We start from the raw sequence: 11,604 nt of genomic DNA, 5'->3' as shown, positions 1-11,604 counted from the left end.
TACAAGAAGGAAACTAAAGCTTAGAGAAAGGAGGTCAGTGAAGGTCAAAGAAATGGTAAATGGCAAACCTGAGGCTTAAACGTAAATCTCTGCCTCCAGAGCACTGACTTTATCCACCAGACTAGCCATTTGGCTCTCATTTAAATGAAAACATTGGAGGTACAGGAGTGGCAAAGGGGAGCAAGTTAGCCACAGACAACAGTGAGAGTGTTCCGTTTGACTTTCTTTGTTCATTCACACTGCAAGTCATCCAACAAGAATTGCAGGTGACTTCATATGGCTGGCTTTTCTTTCTTTTTATAAAAAATTTATCTTTATTGTTGAAAGTATTACAGATGTCCCCTTTTATTCTCCACTGACCCCCTCCACCCTGCTCCCACCCACATGGTTAGTTTTTCTAATGATTGTCTCCCCATGAGGCCTATGATTGCCCTCTGTCCTATTCTACTCAGGTATCATCTTCCTCTGAGTCATCCAATTCCTGCCAAGTTTTCCACGCTGTCTGGCCCGGAGCTAAGTTCAGTTATGTACACATTCCCTTAAACTGCTGATCAGAGAGAAGCACAGGTGCAAGTTCCCTGTTCCCTACCAACCCAAGACCTGGCCTACCTGTTTTCTAGACAGTCCCCAATCCCAGGTAAGATAGAAGCGAATGAGAGGTGAAGGTGAGATGGAGGGAATGAGAGGTGAAGGTGAGATGGAGGGACTGGAGGTGAAGGAGATGGAGGGAATGAGAGGTGAAGGAGAGATGAAGGGATTGGAGGTGAACGTGAGATGGAGAGAACGGAGTTGAAGGCGACGGAGGGAATGGATGTGAAGGAGATGAAGGGAATGAGAGGTGAAGGAGACGGAGGGAATGGAGGTAAAGGAGACGAAGGGAATGAGATGTGAAGGAGACAGAGGGAATGAGAGGTGAAGGAGACGGAGGGAATGGAGGTGAAGGAGACGAAGGGAATGGAGGTGAAGGAGACGAAGGGAATGGAGGTGAAGGAGACGAAGGGAATGGAGGTGAAGGAGACGAAGGGAATGAGAGGTGAAGGAGACGGAGGGAATGGATGTGAAGGAGATGGAGGGAATGAGAGGTGAAGGAGACGGAGGGAATGGAGGTGAAGGAGACGGAGGGAATGGAGGTGAAGGAGAGATGGAGGGAATGGAGGTGAAGGAGAGATGGAGGGAATGGAGGTGAAGGAGAGATGGAGGGAATGGAGGTGAAGGAGAGATGGAGGGAATGGAGGTGAAGGAGAGACAGAAGGAATGAGAGGTGAGTGACAGCTTCTGTGTGTGTGTGTGTGTGTGTGTGTGTGTGTGTCTGTCTGTCTGTCTGTCTGTCTGGGGGCAGCAAGTATCTACAGAGTCCTGACCCTACCGTCTGAGAGCCTTACTCGAGTCTGGCAATGCCGCTTACAGGCCGGCTGGCCCCGGGCAAGCCTCCCACCCTCCCTGGTACTTCATTCCCTCACCTGCAACATGGAGGGGGCGATAGTGAGGAGGGGGCTGAGTGGGAGTGTGCACGGATGTGCCTCGCACGGCGGCTGGCACACAGCAGGTGATCAGTTTAATGTTCGGCCGCTCTGCATGGGGTGGGGGTGCCGAGGGGCGTGAAAGAGGCCCAGAAGGTGAACCCGTGAAAGACTCCACTAGGCAGCAGTGGGTCACGTTACAGAAGGGCATGCCTTTCATTTTCTAAAAAACTCTCATATCTAACTGGGGGGTTGGCTTTAGAATTTGCTGGGTGTTACTGGACACCTCAGCATTTACTGAGCCTTACCCTTATTAGACACACTGCTGGCAAAGGTGTTTTTCTAGATTATGTTACTAATCCTGCGGGAAGCTGGGTGGTAGATATTGTTGCTGTGCTCTCGATTTCAGAGACATAAATAGTGGCCAAAACCACCTGGCTGATAGGGCAGTGGAACTGCCTGGCTGTGTAACTCCAAGATCCCCTGTGACACACCGAGTCTGTTGTTTTATAAAATAAATAGCATTATCAGTCCAAAGTCTCGTGAAACCAGAGCTCTGTAGCTGGAACTCTTCGAGGCACCGTGGGCCTGGGCATGTAGCAGTGAGCTGAGCCACCCCTGAAAGCCACAGGGCCAAACGGCCTTCAAAAGCCACCTGAAAGCATTTCGAAAGATTGCCCTTTGAAACTATTTTGTAAGATGTCCTTAGACAAGCGATTTCCAGCCGTTTTCCTCTCATGGCACACATAAGCTAATTACTAAAATTCTTCAGCACACCAAGAAGTATATCATATTCTTTGCCAATCTGACCAAAAATTGGTATAATTTTGACTCATCCACACCGGCCAGTATTGTTGTGTTGGCTGTTGTCATTTCTTAAATTGACAATCTAAGGGAAAAGAGATCAGTGCCCCTGACTGAACAGTCAGGTACTGCATGTTTTAAAATCTTGTGGCACGCCGGTTGAAAATCGCTGCCTTAGACTCTAAAGTCCAAGAGGGTAGGACCTCGGGCAGCCTCAGTAATCTCTGACAGTATCTAAAACCATATTGGCACAGTAAATATTTGATGACTGAAAAATATGTTCATCTGTCTTTCAGACATTCTGTAGCACACTGGATTTTCTCTCCCCAATTTTCAAGTTTTAGTTTTCTGAATTAGGACAAAACGGGAAAAATCTAGCATTGTGTTGAGTCCTCATGTGTCAGGCATGGTGAGGAGTCTGTACACATGTACAAACAGTTATAGATACAGAAAGACGGAGCGCTGCATTTACTGTAGTGATACATAATGCCAGACGTGTCCTTAGCAATATCGTTAGAGACATGGATGAGAGGCAGCTGCAGATGCAGGTGTGATGTGGTTACAGACCCCGAGGGGAGAGCGGACACTGGCAGGATGACAGGGGTGGGAGCCGGCAGTTCTGAAGACAGGCACGCGGGCAGGCGGAGCCAGAAGCACCGACGTCTCTGGCGGTCGGTCTTCCTAACTCGCCGCGGGCAGGCCCCCGACGTGTCGATGCGGAAGCTGGACGCTGCGGGGTCCGCGTCAGGAACGCTCCCTGTCCCTGTCCCTGGGCTCTAATTCCGCAGGTCCAGCGGCCGCTTCTCTCGAAGCCTAATTATTCAGTGAGTTTCCGCAGAGAGCGTTTGTCGCCAGGCACTCCCGAGTCCGGGTGCTCGCCTGTGCTCTGTGCCTACGTGCTTTACACAGGGTGTCCTCCCTTCGCTCCCCCACTCAGGAAACAGGTGTCGCCAGCGTTTCCATATTTTACAGAGAGGTTAAGAAAATTGCCCAAGGCTGTGTAGCTGATGAGTGGAGGGGCTGGGACCTGACCCTGCGCTGTTTGGCTCCTGAGGACACGCTCTCAGCTCCCACAGTCCCCCCAGCTGGCTGCCTGTGGTGTTGGGCCCAGTCACATGAGGAGGTTAAACCAGAATTTCAAACACATTTACAGTGTGAGAGAATGCCAAAGTCAGTTCTTTTTCATTCGATTAAGAGGTGTATTAGGTTGCTGGGGCTGCCATGACAAAGTACCACAGACTGGGGCCTAAACCTCAGAAACTTCTTTCTCACAGCTCAGGGGGCAAGAAGTCTGAGATCAAGGCGGTGGCAGGATTGGTCTCTTCTGGGGGTAGCTCCTTGGATTGAAGGCGGCGTCTCCATGTTCACATGGCATCCCCCTCTCCGTGTCTGTGTCCTGATCTCCTCTTATAAGGACGTCAGTCATGCTGGGTTAGGGCCCATCTAATGACCTCATTTTAACCTGATCACCTCTCTAAAGATTCTTCCTCCAAACACAGTCTTATTCTGAGGTACCTAAGGTTAGGACATGAATTTGTGGATTTCGACGGGATGCAATTTAGCCCATAATGAAGGATTAATTAATGTCCTCGTTCTTTCTCTCCCTTTTGTGTTAAGGGGCTGTTGGAACAGTCCTGAGGGTGTTTTAAGGAAGCTTCTGAGGCCATTTATACACCTGTGTGTGAAAATAGCAGCTGAGTCTGGTATTGTTCTAAATCAGTTGGTGCCTGTGGGGGGAGGTACGTGTTGTTGGAAAAGCAAGGATGCCGGCTTCTAGAACCAGCTCTGCTACTAAACTTGCCTTGCAACCTTGGAGAAATCCCTGTCCTCTCGGGGTGTTGGCCTAGATTGGGGTTTTTAAGCTCCAATGTCCACAGAGGCTGAACAGGTACAGTAAGTGTAGAAACAGGAGGTGTGGCAAAATGAGGAGTGGTGGAAACCCAGGGAAGTTGGAGAACATCCTATGTAATTGGAGCAAAATTTCCTCCAAAGACGAAGGGCCAAAGAAAATATGCCTGAGGGCCAGGTCTGGACCAGCTGACAGCTCAGGGCCTTTCTTTCCCAGCAGCGCTCTGACTAAATGAGAGACGTTGACTTGATGGGCAGGCACTAGAAAGGAAGAGGCATATTGTAGGTCCTGTGGCCTAAGGACCCACGCTGACGAGGAAACTTCTCACATCCCCATGCTCCTTTCTGCAGACAGTAAGCCAATTGAGTATTTAGGTGTGTTTTTCCTACTGGGAATGTATAGCAGGGTTGTGGGTGGGGGCAGCATCAAAGTTAATCGACGTTAGGTTATTATGGGTCGAAAGGACCTGAAAATAAACTGAGTTTTATTGATCTTTCTATGGGTCTCCTGTCAAACAGTAGGATCTTATTGCTGAAACGGAGGGGAGCAGGCCTGAGTGTTTGCAGTGACAAAGTGCTTGAAACTCAGAGCTGTTCCTGAGGCAGCTTTCTCCCAGTCAGCGGTCTCCTGGAAAGATCATTCTAGCTTAAGCCAATTTTTACTCAAACTTCAAGAAGAGCCCTAATAAATGAGAGTTTTGCTCCCATTTTAGGGGCATTTGTTGGGATCTGGAGTGGCAAAGAAGTCTCGTGGGTCAACTGGATGGATTGGTAACAGCTGCCGGAACCCTGTCCTGGGGAAGACCCTGAGGCTAGACCCAGTCCAGGGAGGGCGCTGCGGTCCGAGCCTCCTCTGTCCTGAGCAAGGCCGCGCATGTTTGTCCGTATCCTTATAGTCTCAAGTGACGGAAACCTAAGGCCAGGCAGGAAAAATCGTTGGCTCAGAGAATCCAGGGCAGGGTATTAACAAGAGGGGTGGAGATGCAGATGGGCCTGAGGAAGAACAGGAACCGGCAGCTTGAGTGGCTCCGAGATGCCCTCGGCCCTCAGGTCCGGCTCTGCCCCTCAGTCTTCTTCTCTCACGCAGAGCAGGTGCGGCTGCGGGACAGGGCTCAGAACCACCCCCCACACACCCCCGGGGCCTCAGATGCGCGCCCCTGCTCCCCGGAGAGAGGCCTTTCCACTCTTGGGTAACAGGCAGGCACACAGGATCTGGGAGAGGGATTATGAGTAGCCCACTCTGGATTTAAAAATCCTGAGGAATGATTGCTCAACCCTGCACCAGTCCACTCTGGCAGGGGCTGGGGTCATCTGAAAGTACAGCAGCTTTCATGAGAGCTGCACAGTTGGGCTGGGCGGGAAGAGAGGCGTCCAGAGCGAGGCTAGCGTGCAGCACAGGACATGCAGATGACAGTTTCCCCCACAGGGGCTGCCACGGGGCTGCCAGCCTGAGCCCAAATCCCAGGGGTGAAAGAGAAGGAGAAGGCCCTGGGGGATGTGTACCAACCTCGTCTGGTCGCTCTAATCCCTCCCCATAACTGTCTGCCTGTGGTTCCTAAGCTGGGAAGAGAAGCGCTAACCCCCAAGTCCATGAGGTCTGCCTTCCAAATTGATCAGCTGAAGCAAAACTAGCCATTAGCCGGAAAGGTGCCTGCGTCTTGTGGAGGAAAGTCCTGCTCCATGACCGACCTATTGGCCATCTCTTCCCAAGGCAGGTGCTGACCTGAGAACTCCGCGCCTGCTTCTGAGAGCTGCTCTGCCATGCGGGGGCTGATGAGGATCCGGGCCCTTTGGGGCGCCCACAAATTCTGCCACGGCTTCCGCCCTGCCCCTTGGCACTTGCGCTACCAGCCTTTATCAGCAACTGGAGCCCCGAGATGGAATGACCATGATACACCCGAGGAATTCAACTTTGCAAGTGATGTCATGGACTACTGGGCTCAAATGGAGAAGGTGAGGAGGCACCTGCGCTGGGGGTGAGGACAGGCGTGGCCTCCCCGGCTTACCTTGCTCCTAGCGGGCTGAAGGGCACAGAACCAGTGTGGGTCCTGCCTCATCTTACCAGTGTCATGGGAAAAGCTTATGTTTGGGGGTTCAGTTCTCAGCCTGACCACTTCTACACTTCTCTGAGCCTCAGTGGTTTTATCTGTGACACAGGGGTAATCTCTTTTTTTAAAAAAAAAAAATTTCTTTATTGATTTCAGAGAGAGGAAAGGAGACGGGGAGAGAGAGAGAGAGAAACATCAATGATGAGAGAGTCATTGATCGGCTCCCTCCTGCATGCCCCCGACTGGAGATCGAGCCCACAACCCGGGCATGTGCCCTGGCCAGGAATCGAACCCTGATCGCCTGGATCCCAAGTCGATGCTCAACCGCTGAGCCACGCTCAGCTGGGCAGGGATAATCTCATTTAAGAAACAGGACAGCAGGTAAAAGTGTCTGGCACACAGTCAGATAACTGTGACCAAATGCAAACCTCAACTTGCAAGGTCAGCAAGTTGACTTTAGCCTGAATTCTGACCTTCAACTAACGGGACTGAGTCTAACTGGAATTCATCTCATCAAACTTGGGCTTAACTTCATGTTACACCCAGAGGGGTGGGACAGATCACCTGATTGCACAATGCACATCTGACACATATTGCTAAGCCATGTCATCAGTCTTCCTATGAGGATAGCAAGCCAGGCTGGAGTCCTCTATCAACTATCTACTTGGGCGTGGCATTGGGTATATCCAGAGAAACCAGTCCCTGTGGCCTCTAGAGTTCACATGACTCCTCAGAGAAAACCAAGTGCTTGGTTTGTTTTTTCCTAAGAAACAGACCAAAAAAAGAGCAGTGCTGGCACCAGGGGTTGGGGTAGACAATGGGTGGTGTTCCAGCTAAGTCCCAGCTGATGACATTCACAGCGTGCAAAGTTACCCAACATTATCTTCATACAAAGTGAGAATTCACCTGCAATGGAGTCAGAGTTGATAGAATTTTTGCTTCCCATGAACACGCATTCATGTGTTAGTAGTCAAGGCTTACATGCCTTTCATGAGGCTTTCTCCTGCCTCTTTCTTTTTCCTTTCTCTTAATTTTCATAATAACTCCAGGGAAAATGGAGCCTTGGGTTATGAAGAGCATTCTTTATATGCCATGTCAAGCACTTTGCATTTAATGGTCTGATTAGATGGGGACTTTTATTATCCCCATTTTACAGATGAGAAAACTGAGGTTCCAAGGGTTTTAAATAGCCTATGGAAATTACATACATACTAAGTTAAAGGGCAGAATTTGGGTGCAGGTTATCTAATCCTAAAATTCATTATTTAACCTAGTCTCATGATCTGATGACACCAAAACATCTGTTCCTTCAGACTAAAAATTGACTTTCATTACTGCCCAGACCAAAAATCTGATGAAGACCCTTTGGACCAAGAGATGGGCTAGAGAGGGAAGAGGTAGAGGGGAGGAAATGAGCCCATCACTTTTCCCAAATTTATCTTTATATGATTCTTGCTGCTTCGTTCATGCATCACCCCATGGAGATAGCCATCAAGTAAATAGTATTCCCCCCTGGAATGTCAGTTTTTGCTGGGTTTTATATCATCATCAGTCACTGTCAGCTCCTCTGTATCTCCCAACATCTCCCACCCCGAGCACCCTCATCCCATTGACTTTCATTCTCACAACACTTCTGATCTCTTTCCACTTTTCCAAGTTCCTTAACCAGGATCAGTGTCTCTCTAGTGATGCGTGGTGTTTGACACCTAGCAGTTTCTCAGTAAGCAATTGTGGAATAAATTAATTTTTAAAATATATATCTTGCCCAGCCGGGCATGGCTCAGCGGTTGAGCATCGACCTAGGATCCAGGCGGTTGGAGTTCAGTTCCCAGTCAGGGCACATGCCCGGGTTGCGGGCTCCATCCCCAGTCGGGGGCGTGCAGGAGGCAGCCGATCAATGACTCTCTCATCATTGATGTTTCTATCTCTCCCTCTCCTTCACCCTTCCTCTCTCTAAAATCAATAAAGATATCTATATATAGATATCTATATCTGTCTATCTAGCTATCTATCTATCTGTGTGTGTATATATATATATATATATATATATTTTTTTTTTTCTTCTTCTTCTTCTTTTTTAATGCAACTCAGGCATGTGCCCTGACTGGGAATCTCCCGGATTATAGGTCCATGCTCAACCACTGAGCCACTCTTCCCTGGCGGAATAAATTAATTTTGAAACCTGCCTTACAGTCCATAGGTCTTGGTGCTGCTCCTGTTAAAGACTCTGCAGAGGGCACACCACTGAGTTCCACTCTGCTCTCTGAATCTCCCATGCAATATAACAGTCTTAATAGAAATCCAGCATTTTTATGTGCACTCTTCTAGTTGTGTGTGGGTGTGGGAGTGTAAGTGTTGGCAAAGAATTCATTATAAAACAAAAGAAAGTGCCTCGTGGCCCTAGCCAGGTAGCTCAGTTAGTTAGAGCATTGTCCCAACCCGCCAAGGTTGTGGGTTCAATCCCTGGTCAGGGCACATACAAGAATCAACCAATGATGCATAAATAAGTAGAAAAAGCAAATCGATGTTTCTCTCTCTCCCTCTCTCCCTTCCTTCTCTCTCTCTAAAAATCAGTAAATCAATAAAAAAAATTTTTTAAATACTGAGGCAAACCTTTCTATAAGCAATAGACTCCTGTGTGGGGGTTCTGTTTGTTTTATTGTGACTTAGATGTCTTTTTCCATAATTTTAAAACATTTTCCATTACAATTGACATATTATATTCATAAGTTATATAAATGTCTAATCATTAAGTTGTACACCTGAAATTCGTATATTTTTCATATTCAGAAAGAATCATCTCATTCATGAATCACCCAAGTAATTGATCTACTTTCCAGTTTTCTTAGCAAGGAGTAGATGTGTGTGTTTTTGTTTATTTAAAACAACTATATTGGTGTATATTTTACATAGAATAAAATGCACACATTTTCAGTATGAAGTTTAACGAGTTTTAGATTATTTCTATCAGCCCAAAAGTTTTCTTTTGTCTTTTCTCAGCCAATCCCCACCCACCCCCACCCTGACCCCAGGCAACCACTGACCTGCTGTTGCACCCTTTTGTGTCTGGTTTCTTTGACTCAGCAAAATGTTTTTTGTGGACTAGTTGTCAGTTCCTTTTTTTTTTTTTTGCTAACCCTCACTGGGGGATATTTTGTCCATTGATTTATTTTTAGAGAGAATGGGAGGGAGGAAACGGGGGTGAGAGAGAGAGAGACAGAAAGAAGCATTGACGTGAGAGAGAAGCATTAATTGGTTGATACAGGGCTGGGATCAAACCTGCAACCCAGGTATGAGCCCTTAACAGGAAAGCAAACGGGGGAATCAAACCCGAGACCGTTCAGAGTGTGGGCTGACGCTCTAACCACTGAGCCAGGGCTGTTCATTTCTTTTTACTGCTGAGTTACTTAGTGTTTAATCTTTCAAAACTATTTCTCAATATCTCTTGGTTTCAAAGCTCACCTCATAAAAGTTTAAATTTCAAATCCAGCTTAAGGGTTGTGTTTTATCTTCTTGAAAACAGCTTTTGCCAATATATTAAATTAATCCTTAGCACAAAAATCCATAAGTACTTAAGTGATATCTTTGTCAAGGTGCAAGTATTAGGATCTAACGCACTGTCTGAATTCTGAACAATTGTTTTCTGCCTCGATCCACTAGCTTTCCCATCATTTTGTAAACCCCTACAGAAATAGTAATACTATGCTCCCCTTACATAAGCAGTCACGACTTGTAAATGCTTCTTAATATCCTTTAATCTGCTAGGCAAGAATTTTTTTCAAAGCACTGATTTTTTTATAGCTAAAAAGATACATATATGTATATGCACATACATTAATCTTATCTCAGATGAGATACCCTCTTTGGTTCCAATCATCTGAGTAAAAGTAGCAATAGGATCATGTTTTTGTGTCTGTGGGGGAAAATATTGCTGGAAAAATATACACTAAACCATTTTCAGTACTAACATTCAGGGCGTAAAAATGTGATGAGAAATTTGAAGAAATTCTTTGGTTTACAAGAATCTTTTCTGCTCATAAGTTTCTGTATTGCCTGAATGTTTACCCTGAACATGTTTTGTTTGAGGAATAAAATTGTTTGGGGAAAAACCATGCTCAATATAGAAAACCTGGGGAAAATAAGACAGGTGATTTAAACAAGAAAATTGGCCATAAATATTTAAAACCATTTACATATGTGCATATATGTATGTCTTGTTTAACATTTTATCTTTTTGGCCTAAGAACAGTGCCTAAGAAATAATAATAACTTAGTAATATTGAATGAATAAGTGAGTAATTGTTATTGAATTTGGATTATAATGTAAATATGACTTTGCTTCTATAAATTAATATTATATTGTTAGCATTTTATTGCAAAAAATCTGAATTTTGTTATTGGTTCTAGAATTTTGGAGACAGCATATCCTTAGATGCTGCCAATCTTTGTCTTTCAATTGGGAAATTTAGTTCACTTACATTTAAAGTAATTACTGATAGGGAAGGACTTACTCCTGCCATTTTGTTAACTTTTCTTGGTGTCACAGCTTTTATTTTTGTCCCTCATTTCCTCTTTTACAGCTTTCTTCTGTGTTTGGTTTACTTTTCTGTAGTGATATGTTTGATTCACTTCTCATTTCCGTCTGTGTATATTCTGTGAATTGTATATTACACAGAATGTCTAAAAGTTATAATAATCTGTTTTAAACTAATAACTTCAATGGCATATAAAAGCCCTATTCCTTTCTAGCTACATCTCACTCCACTGAATGTTGCAAACAAATTTCACTCTTTTCCTTCATCCCAAAGAGGGGGTAGGAATCGGGTGACTTCCTCCCAACCATGCGGCACCACATCAGACAAGGGGTGGTGCGAAAGGGAGAAAAACGTCACAAAATGTCCTACTGTTCTGAGTATGGCTTTAATTTGTTGGTTGCTGCAGATCCTTGACTGTTTCAAGAGGTCCCACAGAGCTATTTTAGTCTGTTGTTTACTTGATCTTTCCCTGAAGGAATGGGGGCCTGGAGCTTCCCAGTCTGCTTCTTGAGAATTTCACCTTTAGAGGTAATTTAATTTTAAAAATAAATTCCTCCAAATATTCAGAACCCAAATTAGCCTCTTTTATTATGTAGCAGTTATATTAATAGTAATATTTATCGAGCACCTACAATGTCAGGCACAATTATGTACACTTTACTCGCTTAAATAACTCATTTAGACTTTACGACCTTCTAGGTAATATTATTGTCCCCACTTCATAGATGAGGAAACTGAGGCACAAAGAGGAGCCCACTGTCTATATGGAACTAAGACAGACACATGGGGAATGGAGCTTTAAGTCTTCAATTGGTGACATGAGGCTGTTCATGGTTTCATGTGACTGGAGAGGAGGTGGCTACAGTAGAGCAGAAGTTGGCTGGATCAGACCTCACCCCTAACTTCTGT

General features: G+C 45.8%; 1 protein-coding gene across 3 annotated transcripts in view; it reads left to right on the top strand.

The window, feature by feature from the left end:
- Positions 1 to 477: 477 nt before the first annotated feature.
- Positions 478 to 11,604, top strand: part of LOC308555431 (acyl-coenzyme A synthetase ACSM1, mitochondrial-like) — a 49,061-nt gene continuing 37,934 nt past the window's right edge. Inside the window, exons 1-2 of one of the 3 annotated variants that reach the window (XM_081133732.1) lie at positions 478 to 637; positions 5,824 to 6,065. In XM_081133732.1, coding sequence (XP_080989858.1) covers positions 5,874 to 6,065 — 192 coding nt within the window. In that variant the 5' untranslated portion in view covers positions 478 to 637; positions 5,824 to 5,873. The remainder of the gene's footprint in view (positions 638 to 5,823; positions 6,066 to 11,604) is intronic. The other 2 variants (XM_081133733.1, XM_081133734.1) reach the window with 2 other exon arrangements.

The sequence above is a fragment of the Miniopterus schreibersii genome (assembly GCF_964146895.1).
Source record: "Miniopterus schreibersii genome assembly, chromosome: 3".
NCBI classification, from domain to species: Eukaryota; Metazoa; Chordata; class Mammalia; order Chiroptera; family Miniopteridae; genus Miniopterus; species Miniopterus schreibersii.
Note: the sequence above shows the minus strand (reverse complement) of the source record. Positions and strands in the feature narration are given on the sequence as shown.